The 22,442-nt window shown below is 41.4% G+C and overlaps 1 protein-coding gene across 3 annotated transcripts in view; it reads left to right on the top strand.

The window, feature by feature from the left end:
• Positions 1–18,841, top strand: part of TRIM67 (tripartite motif containing 67) — a 51,032-nt gene extending 32,191 nt beyond the window's left edge. For 2 of the 3 annotated variants that reach the window (XM_054022204.1, XM_054022205.1), the window contains exons 8-11: positions 1,038–1,341; positions 10,288–10,450; positions 12,363–12,398; positions 13,150–18,841. In XM_054022204.1, the coding sequence (XP_053878179.1) occupies positions 1,038–1,341; positions 10,288–10,450; positions 12,363–12,398; positions 13,150–13,221 (575 nt within the window). In that variant the 3' untranslated portion in view covers positions 13,222–18,841. Of the gene's footprint in view, positions 1–1,037; positions 1,342–10,287; positions 10,451–12,362 lie in introns of all 3 variants that reach the window. The other variant, XM_054022206.1, reaches the window with a different exon arrangement.
• The last annotated feature ends 3,601 nt before the right edge of the window (positions 18,842–22,442 follow it).

Consider the following 22,442-nt stretch of genomic DNA (forward strand, 5'->3'; position numbering starts at 1 on the left):
TCTCCATCCAGCCCTGGCCTTTCCCCTGCCCCAAATACTCAAAAATGATAAAAGAAAAATAAAATCCAGCTCTTTAGACTCTTGGCATGTTTTAGTTATTGGCAACTCTCCAGGTTTCAAATGATACAAGTGCATTTGCCTGTCAAGGCTTTAGGTTTAATTAAAATCGTGTTTGCTCTAGAGTACATAGTCATTTACACTACACACTGTGAATATCTATATGCCACTCCTCGTCTCCACCTCTCTCTCTGTGTCTTTGGTGTTTCAGTGTTTTCTTCACTACTGATACTAATTTCACAAGAGTGTTTGATAAGACTTGGGTGGTAATTCATGCTGTGTTCCCATCTAATTACACTTGACATCCATATGGGCATCACAAGAAGTTAATCTTGATTAATAATAATGTAAATTAATCCTGAAGCAAATACCATAATCATGCTCTGTATTTATATAGTGTTGTCAAAATATGTCAGTATAAAATATTTAGATGTAAAGAATTTTTTTAAAATGAAGTGAAACCCAGTTATGATGAGCTTGGACACACAATGAAACAGTAATTCCAGTAGAGACAGGCCTGAACCAAATCCCACATCTGAACAGCCCCAGACTTTGGGCAAGTCCAGAGCCAAATTATTTTTCTCTCTTATTTGTGCAGTAGTAATTTGCTCAACAATGTACCAGACCCAAACAGAGACACTTCTTCAGGGAGCTTACATCCCAAAAGACAGACCCAGATAGGACAAAACACATTGGCTGGTTTACAGTTATATAGCACCTTTCATCCAAATAGATTGAAAAATGCATTGCAAATTTTACTGATTATGTAAATTACATAAAGCATTCTTACTTTTCTCCTCTGACTGAAATGCAGTCATCTCTGAGGTGAAACAGACTAGTTTAGAACAAGGAAAGAATATCTTCTCCACTTGAAAGTATGGTGGGAATTTAGGAGGGCAGAAACGTGCTTAAAATAAAGCACAATTAAATTTTATTGCATCCTTTCCTGCTATTGAGCTGCCTTTATTCTTCCTGCACAGTGGCCTGGTTCACCTTTGACCCCTCTTCAGCCCATCGGGACATAGTCCTATCGAATGACAACCAGACTGCCACTTGTAGTAGTTATGACGATCGTGTTGTTCTGGGCACAGCGGCCTTCTCCAAGGGAGTACATTACTGGGAACTGCATGTGGATCGTTATGATAACCATCCAGATCCGGCTTTTGGAATTGCCAGAATTAATGTGGTCAAGGACATGATGCTAGGAAAGGACGACAAGGCGTGGGCCATGTATGTTGACAACAACCGCAGCTGGTTCATGCATTGCAATTCTCATACAAGTCGGTAAGCTCTGATCATGGACTTTTCTTGTGGCTTGATTTCCCCCCCCCCCCCCCCTTAAGTACAACATATTTTAAAGATTCTGCATTCCTTTTCATTGAAGCAGTGGGAAAGGTGATTTCATTCCATTCCTCAGGATTCTTTGTGGTCACAAGGCAGTATAGCAATTAGGCAAACGCTAGCACCAATTGCGGTTTGTTCAAAATGAAGATGTTTACTGGCAGTACTGAAAGCTGATTAAACCCAGTGATAGGCTATGTCCAGGGGTGATTTGAGGACAAGGACAGAGGAGGGATTGCCTTACTGATGAACAGTGACCAATCTGCCTTATTAAATAGAGGTATTGAATGGGATTCTTTGCAAAGCCTGTCAGTCTTCTTCAGCTAGAAGACTAGTGGTTGTAATGGAAAGTTGCTAGGACTGAAGGCATAAACTGGAGAAAATTTGGGAGTCCTTATCTGGGAATTGGGCAGTTGGGGGCTGGAGATAGTCTAAGGCTGAAATACTTAACTCCCCTTCCTATCACTGTGGAGATTGGCATTTATGTATTCTGCACCCTGGTTTTGTCAGGAAGATTTTCCCAGCATCAGCCAGCGTGTAACAGCCAATATCACAATACTGTAATTCCTGGAAATAATATGGCCTTCAGAAATGGAGGCATGGCTGGGAGGAATGCTGTGTAGAGTTAGTAATCAAAAGTGTGGGCAATCAAACAATAATTAAAAGATTTACAATTTTACAATTTAAGTCAGTAAAGTTAATTTGGGTCTAGGAGTATCAGATAACTCTCAGGAGTGCTATAATGGTTTATGTAAGTTTTGTTAGGGTAAATTGCAGACACGATTGCTCAGTGAAATCACAAGAAATATTTCTAACCAAGTGGCATGATTAGGGTTCGCTATTCATGTTATGATGTTTGACTTGATTGAATCACTGGATAATGCTGTTTTTCATAGAACCATAGAATCAAAGGACTGGAAGGGACCTTGAGAGGTCTTCTAGTCCAGTCCCCTGCATTCAAGGCAGGACTAAGTTTATCTAGAATTTTATTTAGTTACAACATTTGTAAGACTAAGAAAAGTAATTTACATCATCATCATCATACCTTATTTTGAGTCTTCTGATTATTTTTATTTGGTTGTCCACATCTTTGATTTCTAACTTTATATTCTAACTACACAGTCAGGACTTTCTTCTCTGAACGGACATATTATTCCCACAAAATTACAACAGCATGTAGCAGAGCGAATTTGGGCCATTCTATCTATACCAGTGTTTCTCAGCGAGTGGGTTGTGGGGGTCATGAAAGTCAATCAGGGGTGCCAAAAGGTGTCAATGGGATGTAGGCAGCACCTAAGGCACTTTAGTGCTTTTGAAAAGCTTAAGTATTATTAACCCTATTTTACAGGTACACCTCTACCCCGATATAACGCTGTCCTCGGGAGCCAAAAAAATCTTACCACGTTATAGGTGAAACCGTCTTATATCGAACTTGCTTTGATCTGCCGGAGTGCGCAGCTCCGACCCCGCAGAGCGCTGTTTTACTGCATTATACCCAAATTCATGTTATATCGGGTTGCGTTATATCGGGGTAGAGGTGTATGGGAAATTGACACACACACACACACGATTGTAACTTGCCCAATGTCACATAGCAGGTCTATGGCAGAACCAGGAATAGAACCTGGTTCAGTGTCCTATTTACTGGACCACACTGCCCCTCCTCACCCCACTATCTTGAATATTTGTTCCTTAAAACCAATAATTAAGAGAGTCTTGCAGTGATCTTGAAAAGGCTTGTTTATAATGTTATCTTTTTTTAGATATTAAAGGGATACTTACCTCATAGTCACAATACCTTAAAGTGGGTTTCTATATCTCCTGTAGCACATACTGATATTCTCATATGTATTTGTGTTTTAAAATATACCACAGTTGCTGAAAAATGTTTAAAGCAAAGGCCACTGCCAGAACATGACCTAGCAAAACTGCTGCAAAGTTATCCAGCAAACCCTGTTCCCAGAACTGCGGATGGCCAGAAAACAAGAGTTCAATTTTTTATTTTATTTTTTTGTGTGTGTGAAAAGTTTTGAATTTTCAACGTTTTATTTTGTTACCCATTGGAATGAATACTAGATATTTCAAAAAAAATTGGGGGTGAAAGGACCCCCCCCTCCTCCAAGAATAGCCAGTAGCCCAGTGGTTATTAGGCCTTCACTCGGGATGTTGGAAGATGTAGATTCAATTCCTGAAACAAATCAGGTGAAGCAGGGACTTGAGCCTGGGTCTCTGGCATCCCAGGTATTCTATCCACTAGACTATTCATTCTCCCTGTGGTTTAATTCCAACTTGGACCTGAGAAAGTTTTGTTGAAACAGATACGTTCCTGCAAAAAGTTTCAGTTTTGATGAATCATCATTTTCCAACAAAGTTATTTGTCAAAAAACTCTTGACCATTTCTATTGTTAATATCATCTGTATATTTGTCTCTGTTATAATTTATAATGCAGCCATCACCACGTTATAGGCAGCATCACAAATGACATGCATGACATCAAAAAACTATTTTTTAAAAAGCCATCTTGGCTTCTGGGCCATTATAGATTGGCAAAAGAATTTAAGGGCTGAGCCAAAGTCTACTGAAGTCAATGGAAATTTTTCCATTGACTTCAGTGGGTTTTGGCTCAGGCCCTAAACCAACATAGAATAAAATAACAAAATGTGATAAATTATATGAAAAGATATTTGTCTCTGCCCCTTTAGTGCCTTGATTGGATTTAGTGCAGAAGTAATTTTAAGCAGTAAAAAAATTAGTGGTCCATGAAATAGCTGATGCTTTCTGAAAAAATGCTGGCAAATAGTCTATGTGCCACTGTCCTAGAAACCTATTTTATGGATTCAATCCTTGGAGTGTTGTTATAGGCAAGCACTCTGTATTGCTTGGCCACTCAAGAGCTTAGCAAAAGCTTTTTTTCCATGGACAGCAAACAATGGACACATTTTGGCTTTCTGATCACTCTGCCTAAACGGGATTAAAAAACAGCTTCCATGGATGGAGAATTGCCAGCTGTTACAGGAATATCTTAAAAAGGGACAGAGTCATGGAGTGTTCACTAGAGTGGAGCATAATTGTGGAGTGCACATTTTTTTAACATACATGCACTTTAATGGTATTAGTGCTAGGCGTTATATTTTTAACCACGGCAGTCAAGTAGGTCATTTTGTTAACCCACTAGTTTCAATAGTCTTTTAAAAACAGTAGAATCTGCTTAACTGTCACTCCCCAGTGGAAATAGAAATATACCACTGAGCTATCATATATTTAATAAAGATATTAAAGTCTGTGAGGGTTACAGATGCTATGGTAATGGGGGCCATTATAATTATAGATATCTAGAGACCAATTGTTTCAGCTTTCACGTATTTTATAGGAATGTATTAGGCTGTTAGATAAATGAGTGAGTCTGAAAATAAACATGGTCAAAAGTCCTAATCATGGAAATTGCTAAATTCGTTTTGCAAGGTGGCAGCACCCTCAGCTCTCATTGAGTCAGCATCTTGCATAACTGTGCCCTAAAACATTTTTTTTTTTAAAAACCAACAGAAGATGGCTGATTAATTTTAGTAGCCGCAGCAGAGCAGGGAATCAGTCTTTCATGAAGCAAAAGAAGCACAGAAAAAGAGGTACAATAAACTTAGGCTAGCAAATATCAATTCACATTTGTTAACTACTGGGAATAGGTGCACAGACACACCAGGTGTGCCATGTGTCCATTGGCTAGAGCCACTGGAGTTCATTGCAATGGAGCTGTTCCCTGGCAAGGTTCCCAAGTAAAGGAATGCATACATTGCAATGTATATAAACTTCCAACCACTGCAACAAATCGCAGAGAAGAAAAAAAATCACTAAGAAGAGTTTGTGTCTGAAGCACCTTCAAAATGAATAATTAACCATCAGATGGGAAAAGCCCCATCTTGAGAACTTGGGACAGAAATCGGTAGGCGTCTCTTAATTGATTTCAATGGGCTTTTATCAGGCTGTTGAAGAAGCAAAGTAGGAGTGAAAAGAATCAGCCTTGCAGTGAAAAATCAGAAAGTATTCAAATTATTGTAGGGTAGGTTTAGAAGACAAATACCAACTTAATTGTTAAACCAATTTTTACATTAACTAAAAGGTGTTTTTAAAATGTTAGGACCTGTGTTACAGGAACTTTGAAACTTTCTGCCATTTTCTAATGATATAGCCAATTGTTTCAGACCTATTTTGCATCATCAATTTGGCCATTCCCCTGCTGGGAAATATTCTAAAGTGGCAGGCTCCACTGAGAGACAACAGCATTATTCATGGAGGGCCAGATTCCTCCATCTTTACTCACAAGTAGTAGTGCCTTCTGGGATTTCTCATGGAGTAAGGTACTACTCAGTGGTCCTAAATCTGCAAACACTCATACACATACTTAATTTTACACATATGACTAAATAATCCAACAGGACCAGAGTCAATGTGAGTAAGGGTGGCAGAATTGGGACCTAAATGGAAATGCTGAAAAATTGGTGGATATCTCTACAAAGAAAGATTCTCATTCAGTAAATATTTATTTAGCTGCCTAAAGTATTGTAACAAATTGCTGCTGTTTCCGTTAAGTGGTCATGCAGATTGTTAAGACACTAAGTGGCTTCACATAAAATGTAACCTGCATTATCTCATATATAATAATTAAAACAAGTATGGAATTATAAAAAGGAATTACACTAGAACTATCAGCTGGTCTCAAAAATTAGATCAACCCAGCTATGTCACTCAGGGATGTGAAAAAGCCACACCACTCAGCGATGGACTTAAGACGACCTAACCCCCGGTGTTGTTGAACTAGCTACCACCTCTTGAGGAGGTGGATTAACTATGCCGACGGGAGAACCTATGTAACTGTGTTTTGTATGTGGCTGCTGCATAACAAGAAACATTTTGGATGTGGCCTGGTGATCTGATTAATGAAAAGGCATGGTAGTTCTGTGGTGTGTATTATTTAAGGCCATAATTACATGAGTTCAGAGTCTGTTCAGCCAATTGGTTTCTAAGTTATATCCAAAGCATTCAATCAGAAAAAAACTAAATGTTAAAGCTGCAAAATAAAGCACTCAGAAGTCAGGAAATGCCATGGTAAAGTTTGTCCATGCAACTTTCACTTTCCCACCATTCTCCATCATTAGAGTGACGGGGAGATTGGTCTCAAAAGCAATGGATCACCAAGAGGTGTGTAGCTTTTGTGGGAACCATCAGAAATGCAGGGCGATCTGCACTGAGACCCTTTGCCTTTGTAGTGGCTCCCTCTCCCCTGCAGCCCTCAGCCATGATGTTAGAGAATCCCCTCTCTGCCTTTGCCCCTCTAATAAATTGCAGAAATTGTTCCAAATTGCAGCGGGGAAGTGGTTAATGCTGACAGAATATTAGTAACTTACCTGCTCAAGACCTGTGGGTTTGGTGGGAGGATGATGATGCTGGATAGTGGGAATACCTCCCACTCTGCCCCTTTCCATATGGTAGATCATGATCTCAGGGAGGGGTTTCTGTTCAGTTATGGGCTGGGGGAACACTACTGCAGAGGCAGCACTCCTCATTTCCAGCCTGCAAGCAGGGCTTTTCTGGGCTTTCATACCCTCAGTCTGTGGAGGTGCAGGGACCTATGGCTCTGTCTCATTGTTTAGCACAAGGGTTCTCAGCCTTTTTCTTTCTGAGATTGCCACAGCATGCTATAAAAACACCACAGCCCACCAGTGCCCCAACAGCTGTTTTTCTGCATATAAAAGCCAGGACCAGCATTAGTGGGTAGCAAGCAGGGCAACTGCCCAGGGTCCCGTGCCATAGGTGGCCCTGTGAAGCTAAGTTGCTCTGGCTTCAGCCCAGGGTAGCAGGGCACAGGACCTCAGGCTTCAGCCCCATGCGGTGGGGCTTTGGCTTTCTGGCCTGGGTCCCAGCAAGTCTAATGCTGGCCCTTGTTGGCACCCACCTGAAACCTGCTTGCGGCCGCCCCAGAGGGCCCCAGACCCCTGGTTGAGAACCAGTGGTTTACCACACAATTCATTAGCCTCAGAGAATCAATTAACTTCTTATATAGGTAGGAGCATAATACCATCAAAAAGGGTGAAGCTTAAATTTCTGCTCTTGGAGAGGATCAATGTTTCTGCTAAGTGACATTTTAAAAGATGACATAAAGTATATTTAAAAACTCAGCCGCATGCTGCAGGATGTAAAGCTGGACAAAATTTGTAATCAAAGCAGGTACTAAGAGGGGAAAAAATATGATCCATCAGAAAAATATCTCTGTTATCTCAGTGTTACCAGTTCTTGCCATTTTTATCATGAGTCTTGCAATATTTGCTGTGTGTTTTTTTTTTTTTTTTTTTAAAGACTCTGGATTCATGTAATTAGGTTATGAAAATCTCATCTTGCATTTAAAAAAAAATGTAGGTTTCTAGCCCTCCTGGTTCTAGAGCAAATCTTGAAAACATGATCCCGAGTGACTATTACACTGGGAGGCAAAAAAAAAAAGAATCACATAGTTATTATTTTGTGTTTTTTTTTTTTTTAACTGATCTCATGATTAGGTGGGGGGACTAATTCTTGAGTTTTGAGTGGAATACTGGTATTGTCTGAAGAGATTTCATTAGGGAAAGAATGTGCCATGTTCTCATTATCAGCCCAATCCTATTTCCAATGAAGTCAGTAGGAAAACTCCCTTTGAGTTCACGGGGAGCTGGGCTTAGTCACGCAATGGTCTAATCATGTGGTTTTTCAATCTGTGGTCTGAGAACTCCTGGAGGTCCACACACTGTGTCTAAGGGAGTCCACGAAAGGTTGTCTGCCATAGAACAGTGCTTTTCAACCTGTGGTCCGTGGAACCGCTGGGGGTCCACAGACTATATTTAAGATTTCCAAAGGGTTCAGCACCTCCAGTTGAAATTTTGTAGGGATCCTCAAATGAAAGAAGGTTTTAAACCACTGGTCTAATCTAAAGAAAACTATCTTGTGCCACCTGGTGGACAAAACTAAAACAGCCATTACCAATAATATCAAATCTCTTGCTCCACATATTTGGCCCTAATCATACTTTTCAGATTGGCATGCATGTTATTTTTGATCACTAGACATTCTGTGAATTGTGGGGGGGTTGTTTTCTCTTCTGCTGTACATTTAAAAAAATATTATAAACACTGAATCTATACACGTCAGGCTATAATTCCCTTGCAGAATTCCAGTGACATTAAAAGCTTCAGCGCCTAGGGCCAATCCACATATCTAGTGGTTTTCTAGCTCCATGCTCTTTAAAGTAGTATGATATTGGGCTAGCCTAGTCCTTAAAGGACAAGTGCATGAATGTCAGATTATTCTTGCGTATAAGAGTTGGCTGAATCTGTCATCATGGTAGGACTCTTGTGCTACAGTAGCTCTCAATAGCTGCTCCTGACACAAATGATTATCACCCCACCACCAAACCCCCAACACTTGAAACAGCTCCTAGCCCAATAACTCAACACTCTCAGTCCCTGAACTGGCTCCCACTTCTAGCCACCAGCTTAGTGCAGTGAGGGAGCATACCCCTAATCAGCTTCTACTTCCACCTTGAACCAGCTCCTGCTACCCCTCCATTGGTACCATGCCCTCTGGCAAATCAGGCCTCTTTAAGGTATCTTCAGTAGGACACCCAAAAATTGAGACACTCCAAAATCACTAATCATTTTTGAAAACCTTATCCAAGTGCTGTTAATCAATAAAAACAAACATTGCTTTTTCACTTCTGTACCACATCACAAATAATGTCACAAAGCCATTTCTGGGTGCCGAACTCTCAGGTCCCCTGATCTATGCACTTCATAGTAAACTGAGCCCATTCCCCCACAGCTGAGGGCAGCCTAAATTGTCTGCTATTTTTGGACATAATTTTTAGTCCTGGCCTGCAACTAGAGCCACAGGCACCAACTCCATGGGTGCTCCATGGTTGGAGCACCTATGGGGAAAAAATAGTGGGTGCTCAGCACCCACCAGCGGTACCGCTGAGCCACTCCTTCCCCTTCCCCCCAGTGCCTCCCACCGACCGGTGATCAGCTGTTCAGTGGTGTGCAGGAGGCCCCCGAGGGTAGGGGAAGGAGCGAGTGTGGAGCACACTCAGGGGAGGGGGCGGTGCAGGGGCGGGAACAGGTGGGTGGGCCTTTGGGGGAAGGAATGGAGTGGGGGTGGGGCCTGGAGCAGAGTGGAGGTCAAGCACCCCTGAGGAAAGCAGAAAGTCGGCACCTCTGACTAGAGCAGAGTAGATCCCAATTGCTAGCTGTGATAACCAAATTAAAATAGAATTAATGTTGTGTATTTGGTTCAGGCAAAAAGGGATTTCAACAGTTATAAAGTACTGTCTGTTCTTACAATCTATCTTATAAAGAGTTCAATGTGCCGCCCTGTCTGAGACCTCAAATGCACATTAACATTTAGGTCAGTTCCTGCAGCCTTTACTTATGTGAACAATCCTGTGGATTTCAGTGAAAGCCCTTAGGATCAGTTCTTTATTAATATGAACATATTCCCTCCAGAATGTGAGGTCTGAAGAGTACTGGTTTCAAACAATAACTTTTCCATCCTCAACGTCTCTGCTGTATCCTGTTAGTTTAACTCCCCCTTTCTCTGTCAAGCCCTTTGAGCTTTTTCAGCTCTGCCAAAATGTACCCACTGGGTGGATATGACCTTAAGGGGCCTCATTTCTCAGGGCTGCCTGCATTTAGTGGAAAATGGGAACTACGCACGGAGAAAAGGCCTTTAGCAGATGTCCTCCAACTAATACTAATTTTACCATGCTGCTCCACTTTCCTTTCACTTCAGTAAGATTGGCTGAAATAGAGGGAGGCTGGAATGTAACAATCTGCCTCCTCTAAGATGGACAATACGGTCACTTTGTTTCTTAGGACAGAAGGGGGTGTTTCTAAAGGTGCCACTGTGGGCGTTCTCCTGGACCTAAACAAGCACAGCCTGACCTTTTACATAAATGGGCAGCAGCAAGGACCTCCAGCATTTGAAAATGTGGAGGGTGTCTTCATGCCTGCATTAAGCCTCAACCGAAATGTACAGGTAAATCCTTTTCAGTTCAGTCTAACTCATTCAGCATGTCAACCAAAGGAGAAATCCTACTGCCTGTTAAAAGTTATTGCATGACTGCCAGAGAGAAGAGATCGAGATGCAGCTGTTAGGTGTAAATATGGATTTTTTTTTCACTTTGCCTAGTTTTGTTTGCTGATTGTATCTGGGCTAGTGCCACTTTTTAAAAGAAAATAGTCGGATTTAACTTTTTTGTATCACATCTCAGATATAGGGAAATGATGCTTTAGAAATAATAAATAGGTACACACACACACACGCCTGGTGGTAAATAAAGCTAAGAAAATGTAGATCAAAGAATGTCTAGTTTGAAAGAGAAGACCTAGTAAGCATTTCATTCGCACTCTTTAATTCATGACATTTGCAAACACTAATATATTCTCTGAGGTTGATGGTGTAAATGTAATTTATGCTAACCCAGGTTAACGCTCCTTTGTACTGCTAGAATGGGGCTTTAATGTAACGGAGAATCAGATCCTACATGTGCCCCAGCACCTGAAAGACTGGAGGGTTCATGTTACGCCAACCTGAATCCACAATGACCAAGTGTGGTACCTGCGTGGGTAGAGAGACTGCCGGACCTCATAAGTCTCTTCCCTCTGACTTGGGTTGCCTGCATGCTGGTTTAACCCCAGCTGATTCCTCTTTTTCTCCAAGGGTAGAGAGTCCTTCATTCCAAGGATGTCGCGTGACAGCAATAAACTCCTACTAAACAGTCCAGGCCCAATTACAGCTACATTTATACTAGATACTGTTCACTGAAGGAAGGAAGGAAGGAAGGAAGGAAGGAAGGAAGGACATGAAAATCCCACTAGGCTCCTATCTGTATCTTTAGGCACCTAAATTCCTTTAAAAATCTGACCCATAGTTCTTCCCCCACAGATCATACAATCTAAATAGATCAGACAGACACACGGTACTAGGAAAGTGACATTGAAGTTACATGGCTTGTTAGTTAGGGCCTTTCTGGTAGTTATAGTGCTGCAGTCCAATTCCTCCCATTACCCAGGTGCCCCAGCCAGTCTGCTACACCACTGCTGTCACAACATGCCCTCCATTCACTCTGCCCTGCCCATGGAACTAGATGCAGATGAGGGGGCGGGGGAGAACCCTTTTGTGAGTTTAAGCTTGAGAGAGCTCCTGGGAGGTGCTCAGATCCTACAGTGATGGGTGCCATTGTAAGAACCCTGGTAGATGACGGTGGTGTCGGGCTATGGTGAGAGCTGTAAAACCTCCTCTGTCCTACACTGACAGGGTAGCAGGGAAAGGTCTACCAGACTCTGCTTTGTATGCTTCAGAAGACCCTCTCCCCAGTCCTCTTTCCACCTGCCTCATAACCCCTTGGGCACCCATTCCATCTGGGGTCACCCTTCCTGGTGACAAGAAGCAGCTGGCTCAGCGGTGGCTGATAAATGGTTGCTAGCCTTGGAAAGAGTCACAAACACCTGGCAGCTAGACTCAGGGTAGGTCTACACTTAAAAAGCTGCAGTGCCCCACCAGTGCAGCTGCGCTACTGTATCACTTTAGTGAAGATACCACGCTACTATGCCGACGGGAGAGCTTCTCCTGTCAGCGTAGTTAATCCACGTCTGCGAGAGGCAGTAGCTATGTCGGTGGGAGACGCTCTGTCTACTTCGGGGGTTAGGTCGGTATAACTGCGCCACTCAGGGGTGTGGGTTGTTCACACCCCTGAGCAACGTAGCTATACCAATGTAAGTTTGTAGTGTAGACCTGGCCTCAGGGGAAGAATCGTTTGTACGTTGGGCCTCCTCTGGTGACATTAGCTTTTCACCATTAACCATGTATTCTTGGCCTTCACAAACCCTTTGTACTAAAGATGTCCCAATTTGTATTTTAACTAAGCAATTATTTCTTTTCTGCATAGGTGACTCTGCACACAGGACTGGAGGTGCCACAGAGTGTAAGACAGCCAAAGCTGCCCAGTAACTAACTGAGCTCCTGCTGCCTAACCCTATGCTGGATTTTGTAACCTTTCTAAATACAATTTGTCATTATTCGCTGTCAGTAGAAAAGCAGTGTCATCCCTAAATTAGACTAACACTTACGCAGAACTTTGCTAACTAGCACTGTGTGATCTGATAATTAATATTAATCCACATCCATTTTTAATTTCACACTGGTAACAAGAATGCTTATAGAATGTTTTTTTTTTATTACAATGGGTGTGCATTCCTGCATTTTAGTACAAAAGCACATATATACAGCACACTATGGACACATAGTGACAGCTAAAATGAGCACATTTTCCCTTTCATAATTGGATCTGCGCTTCACATGATTATTGTGAATAGATGATTAACAGTGAGGGCAATTAATCATCGGAACAATTTATCTAGGGAGGTGATGGATTCTCCATCACTTGAGTTCTTTAAATCAAGACGGTTATCTTTTAATAGCTATGCTATAGTTCAAACAGAAGTTATGGGCTTGAAGCGGAAATTACTGGGGGAGGTTCATTGCCCTGTGTTATGCAGAAAGTCCCTTCTGGCCTTAAATGCATTTATTAATTATGCTCCCACTGACTTCAATGGCAACAAGATTAGGCCCTATGTACTTTTATATAAAATTAGTGCTCATTTTAGTTAGCACTAGGGTATATACCTAGTGGGGGTTAAAACTGCTCCAATAAACCTTAGTACTTCTCATTTCAGTGTGACTGCAGTGGCTTTTGGTCTCACAAACGGGAGAACTCATTTGAGTTACCAGCAACAATCGTCTTCTGAAAAGGGAGCAGAGGAGAGTCCAGAGAAGTGATCACAGATGTTTCTTTAAAAATGGTATACACAAAATAGACTGTGTTGGGAAGAGGAGTGATACTTTATAGCCTTGATCCTGATAGGTGCTGAGCACCTGCAGTGCCCATAGACTTCCCTGGGAGCTGTGGATAGGCAACATCTCTTGGGATCAAAGGTCTTAATTTTCTACTCAGCTGGGATGAACTAATTAAAGCCCTGATCCAGCAAAGCACTTAAGCACGTGCTCAAATGCTTTGCTGAACTGGGGGCCTAAAAATCTTGTAGGTTTTGACTTTATCCTGCAACTCAGGAATTGTGTGATCACCTGAAACATATGAAAATGAGAAGCCTTGTCCAATGGCATCCACAAAAGTAAGTGACTGATTGGCCACTGATGGTTTCAATCCATGGCAATACTAGACAGCACCTTTGCCAGCATGCAGTCAGCAGTAAATATTTTGATTCTCAATTTCTTTCTCTCTCTCAACAAAATAATGTGTGCATGTGTGTATTTTTCTGAGGGAAGAGTGGTTAACTGAGCTAATTTATAGTAGCAAGCCCCAACAGATTGCATCATGACACTGCACCTAGAACTCTGCCCTCATGATCCAGCCTAAATGTGGTGCTAATAAACAGAAACACCATAGCCTGCTGCATACTATTGTTATACTATTTCCTTTTGAATCATGCTTCCTACACACACACATCTGTACACATACACGTGTACACCGATGCCCTTTATATATATATGGCACACAGATTTTAATATGTTGTGTGGTGAGTATACCTGAAAAACAATTTTTAAACCAAAATTCCAGCTCACTGCCTTGTGTAAAACTGTAGGCACAGGTCTATCCAAGGAGCTCTTCATGGATGGGATGCTGGAAATCAGGCACATTGCTGCAGGCGCACATATGATCTCCAGCTTAAGTGCATTCCCCACTACAGGTAATACCAAGTGATGGCAGATTCCACTGTGACAGAGGGTCTTGCACTTCTGGTTACAGGAAAGATGCCATCATAATGAACAGCCATTGGGGAAGGATGAAAAATGGGGTATTAGAGCAACCCAGAATGAAGTAGTAAGTCAAAAGCAATCTATAACCATCTGTGCAGGATGCTTATATCCACCCATTCATTTTACCCAGCCTCCCCTTACAGAACAGAAATGTAGCTTCTTTTATATCACAACTGAACTAGAAAGCATAACAGAAAAAAAACTCCTCGAACTGTTAAGTGAAAAAGCAGATATGCTTTCCTCCAAGACCGTGATATGTTCTATTAGTGCATTTTAAGACATGGAAATAACTGTTTTGTATTAATTTCAGTTTGTTAAAAGTTTAGCAGAGATCAACTGTGTTTTCTTTGTCTGTTTTTAAATACCATCTGACCCTGTGCAGGATTTTTTAATTCAGTGGGTCTGTTTTAAGCCTACCTCAGCTAGAATGCTACAGGACCCTGAATTTCCTCTTGAGTGTGCTCATTGTAAAGTTGTCTTCTGCTAACGTAGAAGTTGTAACAGTAGCCTTGGCTTTGAGTACAGCTTTACCGAGCAGCACATGGGAATGGTGTGTTTTAAGTTGTATATGGATTTTTATACTACGTAACATCCTGTGACAATTTTGATACAAGAAAGCACTCCACTTTTACTTTTTTTATTAAAAACAAGAGCACTGATTGTATAGGACATAAGGACTGAACTTTTATCTTTACTCCGAATATCTGTGAAGTAAAATTCACATGAATTTAAATCCTTCCAATCCACAACCCCTGCCAGCTGTTTAAAGTGAATTCTGAAAGGGTTTTGGAATTGCTTTTGATATCTATGTTGTTTTTGTTTTTCATAAGTGCTTCTGTATCATTCCTTGTGTGTCACTCCTCAGGGTGCAGTTGAAGTTGATTTTTCTTTTTATTAATGAAAAATACAGACTGATACAGGTTTCAAAGAGCTAATGAAATGTGGTAGGGGCACGCTCCAAATTTGTGCAGAAACACATGGACCTCTCCATTGCTGTTCTCTACACATTCCAGCACTGGTAAAAGTGTGATGCAGACTAGTTTAAACTGCAGTCCCCTTCCAACCTAGAGAAACTGCAGAATGGAGCAATTAGAAATATATATCCTGTATTAACATTGTCAGTTTTAATTGGACTAAGTCTGTAGAGGGTGAGTCTATTTTTGGTTGCGTATGTGTTTTAACGACTTATATTTGAAACTAGACCAAGTTGCCCTTATGAAGAAAATTTTAATGACTTAAGCTGCATGCATTTTGGTAGCTTGTCTAACAGTGGTAATGAAAAAATAATTAGAACTAGACTTAGACTATGAGATTAGTTCTGCATTTGAATACACATGCGGAGCTCCCATGGATTTCAGTGGGAACCTCATGTGTATATGTGAGGGCAAAATTTGTCCCTTTAAGACCGGCACTGCATGAGGAATGAAAGCAATTCACTCCTCTGTTCAGGCTGGAAGTAATTCACTCCACTGCAGATCACTAACACAAGGCCCTTCCACCCACAAAGCCCTGCAGGCTCTGTGTTCCTCTTCTCAATATCTGTGCACAGAGGGGAGCCTGTCTCTGTAGAAAGTGGGGGGAAGAGCAGTCTCACCTCAGGCGCATATTCCTCTCCCTTCCACTTCCCCCAAGCACCTCCTTGGGGCTGCAGCTCTGCAGGCCTTCAGGGGCTTAGGGACCTACCTAGGCTCCTGCAGCTTCTCCTCACACAAGCTCTGGGGAATACAATTTAAAAGTAAAACAGTCTTTCGCTGAATTAACTCATGTTGCCACAACCCCAACCCCTTCTTTAGCAGGAAGCCCATGGGAGCATGGTTCTCGCCGAAGTTGATGGGCTGTTGATGGGCCAGGAAGGACCAGGATGGTAGACCAGGGACAAGGGAGTCCATTTGGGATGCCCTTTGCTTCCTTGAGATCTGTGTAGATCTTTGGGGGTCATGGGAGATCAAGCTTCCAGCTTCTTGTGTGTGAAACTCTGCCTCCTGGCCAGCTGGACAAGCATAAAAGTTCTCTCATGGAGTTTCCTCTTCTCCCCTGGGACAGTTTATCCCAGATGAGGGACAGCAAGGCCTTGGAATAAATCTTACCTATTACAGTTTGCCTGCCTGGGTGCAGACTCCACAAGACAGAGGTAAATTGATTTACAGAGTTTAAAAAAAAAAAAAATCTTGACCCCTGAGAGCTTAAATTCTGTTTAAATTAAAAAATTCAGGCATTGACTCCTGAATCCACACACTTGGATTGTCTCTACCACTGTGAAAGAAAAAGACTACGGTTTGGAGAGTGACAAGGGTCCCTTATAATTTCCATCACACCGCTGTGTGATCCAGAACATTACCCCTTGTAAGCCTTCCTCTACAGATTTCCCCAGTATGTTCAGTAAAACAGATTAGAAAACTTGTGCGGCTGTAGAAAGTGGTGGGAGAGGAGTTTCACCTCAGGACCATGCTCTTCTCCCTTCCCCTACCCCAAGAACCTCTGTGGGTTCCAGCTCTACAGTGCCACACACCATTGTCAGAGCCACATACTGTTGTAGGCCTATGCAGCCACTACTGGCTTCTTTTAATTAGATCTTTTCAACAGAAGCTCACACAAAAGTGTTGCTACAACCTGGTCAGTTTGCACGTGGGCCTGTCAGACAATCCCTTGTTATTTCTCATTTTAAAAGGTACATAAAAAGCGCATAATATATATCTTTAAAATGTAAATGTTAGTGAAGAGAGCTGTGATTTATCCAGAATTTGTAGTGCAATTTGGCTTCTTAAATTTAGAAAAGACAGGTGAAACCAGTGTCGTCTCCCATTATAGCCTATATAATTAAAGAGAGCTATAGAGGACAAATATACTTATATTGGACTGAAGGAAAAAAATTCATGAGATTACATATATCAGAATTTAAGAGGAAAAGTATTAATGTAATTTATTATATACATAATATTCCATCATATTGTAAATAAGAACATTGTAATGTAGTGCTGTAATTGGTTTTTGGCTGGTAATCTGTTGTTGTTCTGTAGGTGTTGTGGGTTTTTTTTTGTTTTGTTTTGTTTTGTTTTTTTTAAGTATAATTAAAAAAGATGGCAAAGAGCACTGGATATCCTAGTTTCTTAGATGTTCTAGAGCAAGAAGAAATGTGATATACAGTTTTTTTGCCTTCTTACTTTAATATGGAGATTATTGAATAAACTAGGTTAAAGAGATAAAATCAAGGCTAATCCACCACCAACAAATGCAAAGCACTGGGTCTGAGATTATGATCTAGGGGTGTTTACCAGAATACAGCTCTGCTTTGCCAACCTGGTCCCATGAGAAGGTAAGATGCTGAAAAGTACTGGAATCCTGCATTCCAAAACAGATAGTTAATAAAGCGAAACGGTTAGGCCTAATCTCAGGCTTTGCCACCTTTGCAGGGTCTTTTTTAATAGCAAAGCAGAGCATTAACCTTGTTGTAGAGTAATAATAAAACATTTTGGCCAGCTCATCGATGGAAGAGAGATTACAAGCTCAGTGAGTCCTTCAGCAGCTTAAAGTAATATATCAAACATTACAAAATGGTATGTTCACATGTAAAAGACCTCACTGATCCCTGAAAATAAGATTATCTGTCTTTTTGTTTTGTTTTAAAGGAAATGAGCTGTTTCTCATTTTTATTGACAGCATTTGTTTGGGATTCCTCTGATCAGTAATGCTGGATGTCAACATGAAACAGAATGGGAACTTCAAGCACAAATCCATTTAAAATGCATAAAGGCTTCTTAGGTGCAGAAGCCCATGCAAACCACAGAGAATAGATGTTCCAGGACTTCTGCATCCTTGCACAATATAGAAAATGGATGTGTTTTTTACTGAAACGGGTGTTCAGTAGCATTTCTGGGTCAAATGAGCTCATCTGACAGCTATGCTGCAAGCAAATCCAAGTAGAACAAGATGCAAAACTAAATTCCATGCCACTTGGAGAATCTCCAAGTTTATATAGTCGATTGGTATGTGAACATTTAGGGGTCCAGACTTCATTTTCTCAATACAGCAATCATGATGTTAACCCAATACACCATTGCATAAATGCTGTCAATAAAAATATCAAGCTTTCTAACTAATGAATGAAGCACAGCGAGGAGACACAATGTGATGAAATGTCAGAATTAATGCATGAGGTAGAACTGCTGTTTTTTCTCCAATTGTGATATGAAGCATGAAAGACATTAATTTAAATGTTGGCAAAAAAAAGTACAAAGGAACAAAATAAGTGTTCACATCTGGTTAAATAAAAGACAAAACTTGTTTCCTGATTTCTTCCTAACCATGACATTTTTACTTTCATAATTTTCCATAGTTTCCATCAATTGGAGCTGGTGGAATATACATCACTTCTGTATATGTACGTCACCAGATCAAAAGGAAAAAAATAAACTTTTTATAATTTTGTACCTGTAGCAAAAGTTTGTATGTTTTTAATTGGAAACAAAACTTTTTTTGTCTTTTGGTCCAAATCTGACTGTGTATTAATATCCTTTTTGGAAAACCTGACCTATGAGTTTATGCTGTTTTACAGATTTTAAATAAATTCTTAATACACTGCCAACAAATTCATTGATGGTGCCTGGTTTACTATTACTGATAAATGGCTGTTATAAAGTTCAAGTTGCACTCATACAATGCAACCAACAATTTGGTAAAGTTAGCAGAATAACCTGCTGATTTAATGGCAGGGGAAAGCTGAGGAAATTCACCTTCTTCACACAATTATTCATTTTCTGGTTTAGAACACTACTTAACTTCCACGGCAGGGAATGAATCCTCCAACCAGCTGTAGATTTTGTATGGTGTGCATTAAGCATTTGTGAAGTGTATTCTAACATGTTATTTAGCTCAATCTATGGCTGAGAGACTTTTGAATGGTTTCCTATGCTCCAGAATTTCTCAAATAAATTACTGAAATAGGCAGGGTACAATAGTAATTGTAATACTATGAAAGTAGATGACCTGATTGCCAGAAGCTGGGAATGGGTGACAGGGGATGGATCATTTGATGATTACCTGTTCTGTTCACTCCCTCTGAAGCACCTGGCATTGGCCGCTGTCAGAAGACAGGACACTGGGCTAGATGGACCTTTGATCTGACCCAATATGGCCATTCTTATGTTCTTAATACCTTTGGGCTCTACTGAAGTCACATTGCATACAGCCACATATAAAGTACATGAAACTGCATATTCAGGCTAGCAAGGGACTGAGAAATGCTATGGAGGCAGTGAACTCACCCCCTAGGGGAAGGGAAGTACCTTACATTCCTTGTGAGGCTTCCACAGTTATTAATATTATTAAGCAGTGAGCTAGAGTGGGAACACCTTGTCGGGAGATGGTGGCCGGACTCAAGCATAAAGGCAGGGGGAATCATGGTGTCAGGGTAGCGTTCTGCAGGAGACCTAGGTTTGATGCCCCATTCCCTGACTCCACAGGTTGGTAAAAGGTGGGTGGGGAAGAAACAGGTGTTGGAAGAGGGAAGACTCAGTAGTGACAGCTGCAGCCTTTCTGGGGATTGTCAGAAAGCTTGGGGTTAGGATGTGAGGGCTAGAAGGAAGAGCAGTTAAGGAAAGGGAACCTCTCAATTCCAGCAGGATGTAGAGATTCCCCCTCCCTTACCCAGGAAGAAGGCAGAATAAAGTAAGTCATCAGCTTTCTTTTGCTGCTAGTCCAGTCAGTACTGGTTGTACACCTCTCACATTTCATTGTGTTTTCTACCACCAACACTGTCTCGATTGCTGTTCCATTGCAAGAGCCTACCGCACCCCTTATCATACACACAGTTTGAAAATTACAGCCATATAGGAAATCAAAGACAAAACAATAAATGCACTGTTCAAGTTGCACAGTGAAACATTCACGTCAGCATATGACAAAGTACAGGACAGGTGAGGTAATATCTTTTATTGGACCAGCGTCTGTTGGTGAGAGACACAAGCTTCTGAGTTTACCCAGAGTTCTTCTTCAAGCCAAGAAGTGCTCTGTGTAGCTCAGAAGCTTCTCTCTCTCACCAACAGAAGTTGGTCCAATAAAATATATTACCTTACCCACCTTGTCTCTCTAATATCTTAAGACCGACACAGCTACAACATTACATACAAAGTACAGGATGAACATGCAACTACCCACTTCCCCCTTGTGTCCATGCATTAGTTACGTTTTCTCAATACAATATGAAATACATAAAAAAGTTAAGGTTTCACAGCAACGTTTACTCAATGGCATTGCTCATTACATAAGTTTTACCATTTTTACTTAACAGCAATTAAAGCTACATATTTAACCAGAAACACAGAGTTCTTCATATGTGTAATATAATTACCTTAAGAGTTGCTGTTGAAATGTTATACTGACAAACAGTATGAGCATAGGAGATTTTTCAGTCATAATACAAGAGGAAGAATTAGGCTTGTGTGTTCAGCCTTTTGCATTTCCGGAGTGTAAGGCTTTTATGAGCAACTATAACATTGTTGGTTTTGGACCTTCATTTTCTAGGGGTTTTTTTGTAGGGAGGAGAGGGATTATATAAAGAAAAAAGTTGGATCCAGTGCTGCTCAGCTCCTTAACAGATCCCACAAGGTTTGCGCTCTAGTTCTGCAAAGATTAGGAGCTCCGTATGACTGAAGCTTTGCTCCTGCATAAGTTTTAAGGTGGCTACATCCCTATAAGCTTCCTAAGCTCACTAAGGTCTAAGCAACTGAAGCCAAGGAAAAAAGCTTGAGCTACCTTAACTCAAAGGTGGAGCAGAGAAGAAGTGGGCTAGAGGGGTTGGCAGTGAGTGTGAAAATTCAAGTTATAACATAGCAGGGAGGCGAAACTCAACTGCTGCCTTAACCAGTTTTGAAACACAAGCACTTGGCTTTGCAGTGAACTCATCTCTGAGCATATAATGTCAATTTAACATTTTCTACCAAGCATGCTCAGTGGACAATGCTCAATATGCAGAAACGACTCTGCATACCTATTAGCCCAAACAGATATGCAATTTAGTCTTTGTTTAGAACGGTGGTGAAAGTGGCTAAACAAACCACAGCTCAAGGACCACGCAGGGCATGTGCCTGTGACCCCCACCTCAGGAGTCAGGCGATTGTTAGGATCGGAACTCTCATTTTAAAATAAAATAAAAAGTTTTTAGGGTTGCAAAATAGCCCCTGAAAACATGAACAGAGTAATTAATGCAGTGATGCTTTTCACACAACGCACAGTCAATCTGTGGAACTCTTTGCCAGAGGATGTTGTGAAGACCAAGACTAGAACAGGGTTTCAAAAAAGAACTAGATAAATTCATGGAGGATGGGTCCATCAGTGGCTATTAGCCAGGATGGGCAGGGATGGTGTCTCTAGCCTCTGTTTGCCAGAAGCTGGGAATGGGCGACAGGGGATGGATCACTTGATTACCTGTTCTGTTCATTCCCTCTGAAGCACAGGGGCATTGGCCACTTTGGAAGACAGGATACTAGGCCAGATGGACCTTTGGTCTGACCCAGTATGGCCATTCTTATGTTTGCCTGAGTTAGTTGAGAACCCTAAGCAGTAGCTACAAGAGGTATGAACTGCCCCTTGCATTTCAATGGGGCATTAATGCCAAGACCCTACTGTGGGGGACTGTCCCAACACCACCCCCACAGAGGACAACCCCTTAATAAATATGCCCGGGCTGTTGGGATGAAGTACTGGAGAGCCCCGGCTGCTGTCCTTTCGCTGGGGAGGTAGAAGTGGGTGAACCCTTGCTGCCTCTGCTGAAGAGAGGACAACATACAACGCCACTCCTGGGGAGAAGGGAATCCCATGCTGATGCCCCTGCTTCTCTGTGAGGAGAGAAGAGCCAAGCTGGAGGGCTCTGTCATGCCTTCCACATGGCCCGAAATTGCCTTAATCCATCCCTGGTGCTGTGCATGTATGAAGTGTGCTTTCTGAACTCTCATTACTGGACCAACTGCCTGCCAATTGTCACCAGGACATTCAGAAGCATGGACTCCACAGTGAGGGTTATTCTCCCTGCTAAACTTGAGTTGCCCATCTATGGTTGTATTTCAGTGCAAGAGCGGTTTTAAAAAAAAAAGTGCAAACATCCAAAGAATGTTATTTTTAAATAGGAAAGCTTGGGCTATTTCCTCACTGTCCTCATACTCATAAACAGCTAAACCTTTTTGCTTCAGTTAAAAAA

Source organism: Malaclemys terrapin, chromosome 3 (genome assembly GCF_027887155.1).
Source record: "Malaclemys terrapin pileata isolate rMalTer1 chromosome 3, rMalTer1.hap1, whole genome shotgun sequence".
In the NCBI taxonomy this organism is placed as follows: Eukaryota; Metazoa; Chordata; order Testudines; family Emydidae; genus Malaclemys; species Malaclemys terrapin.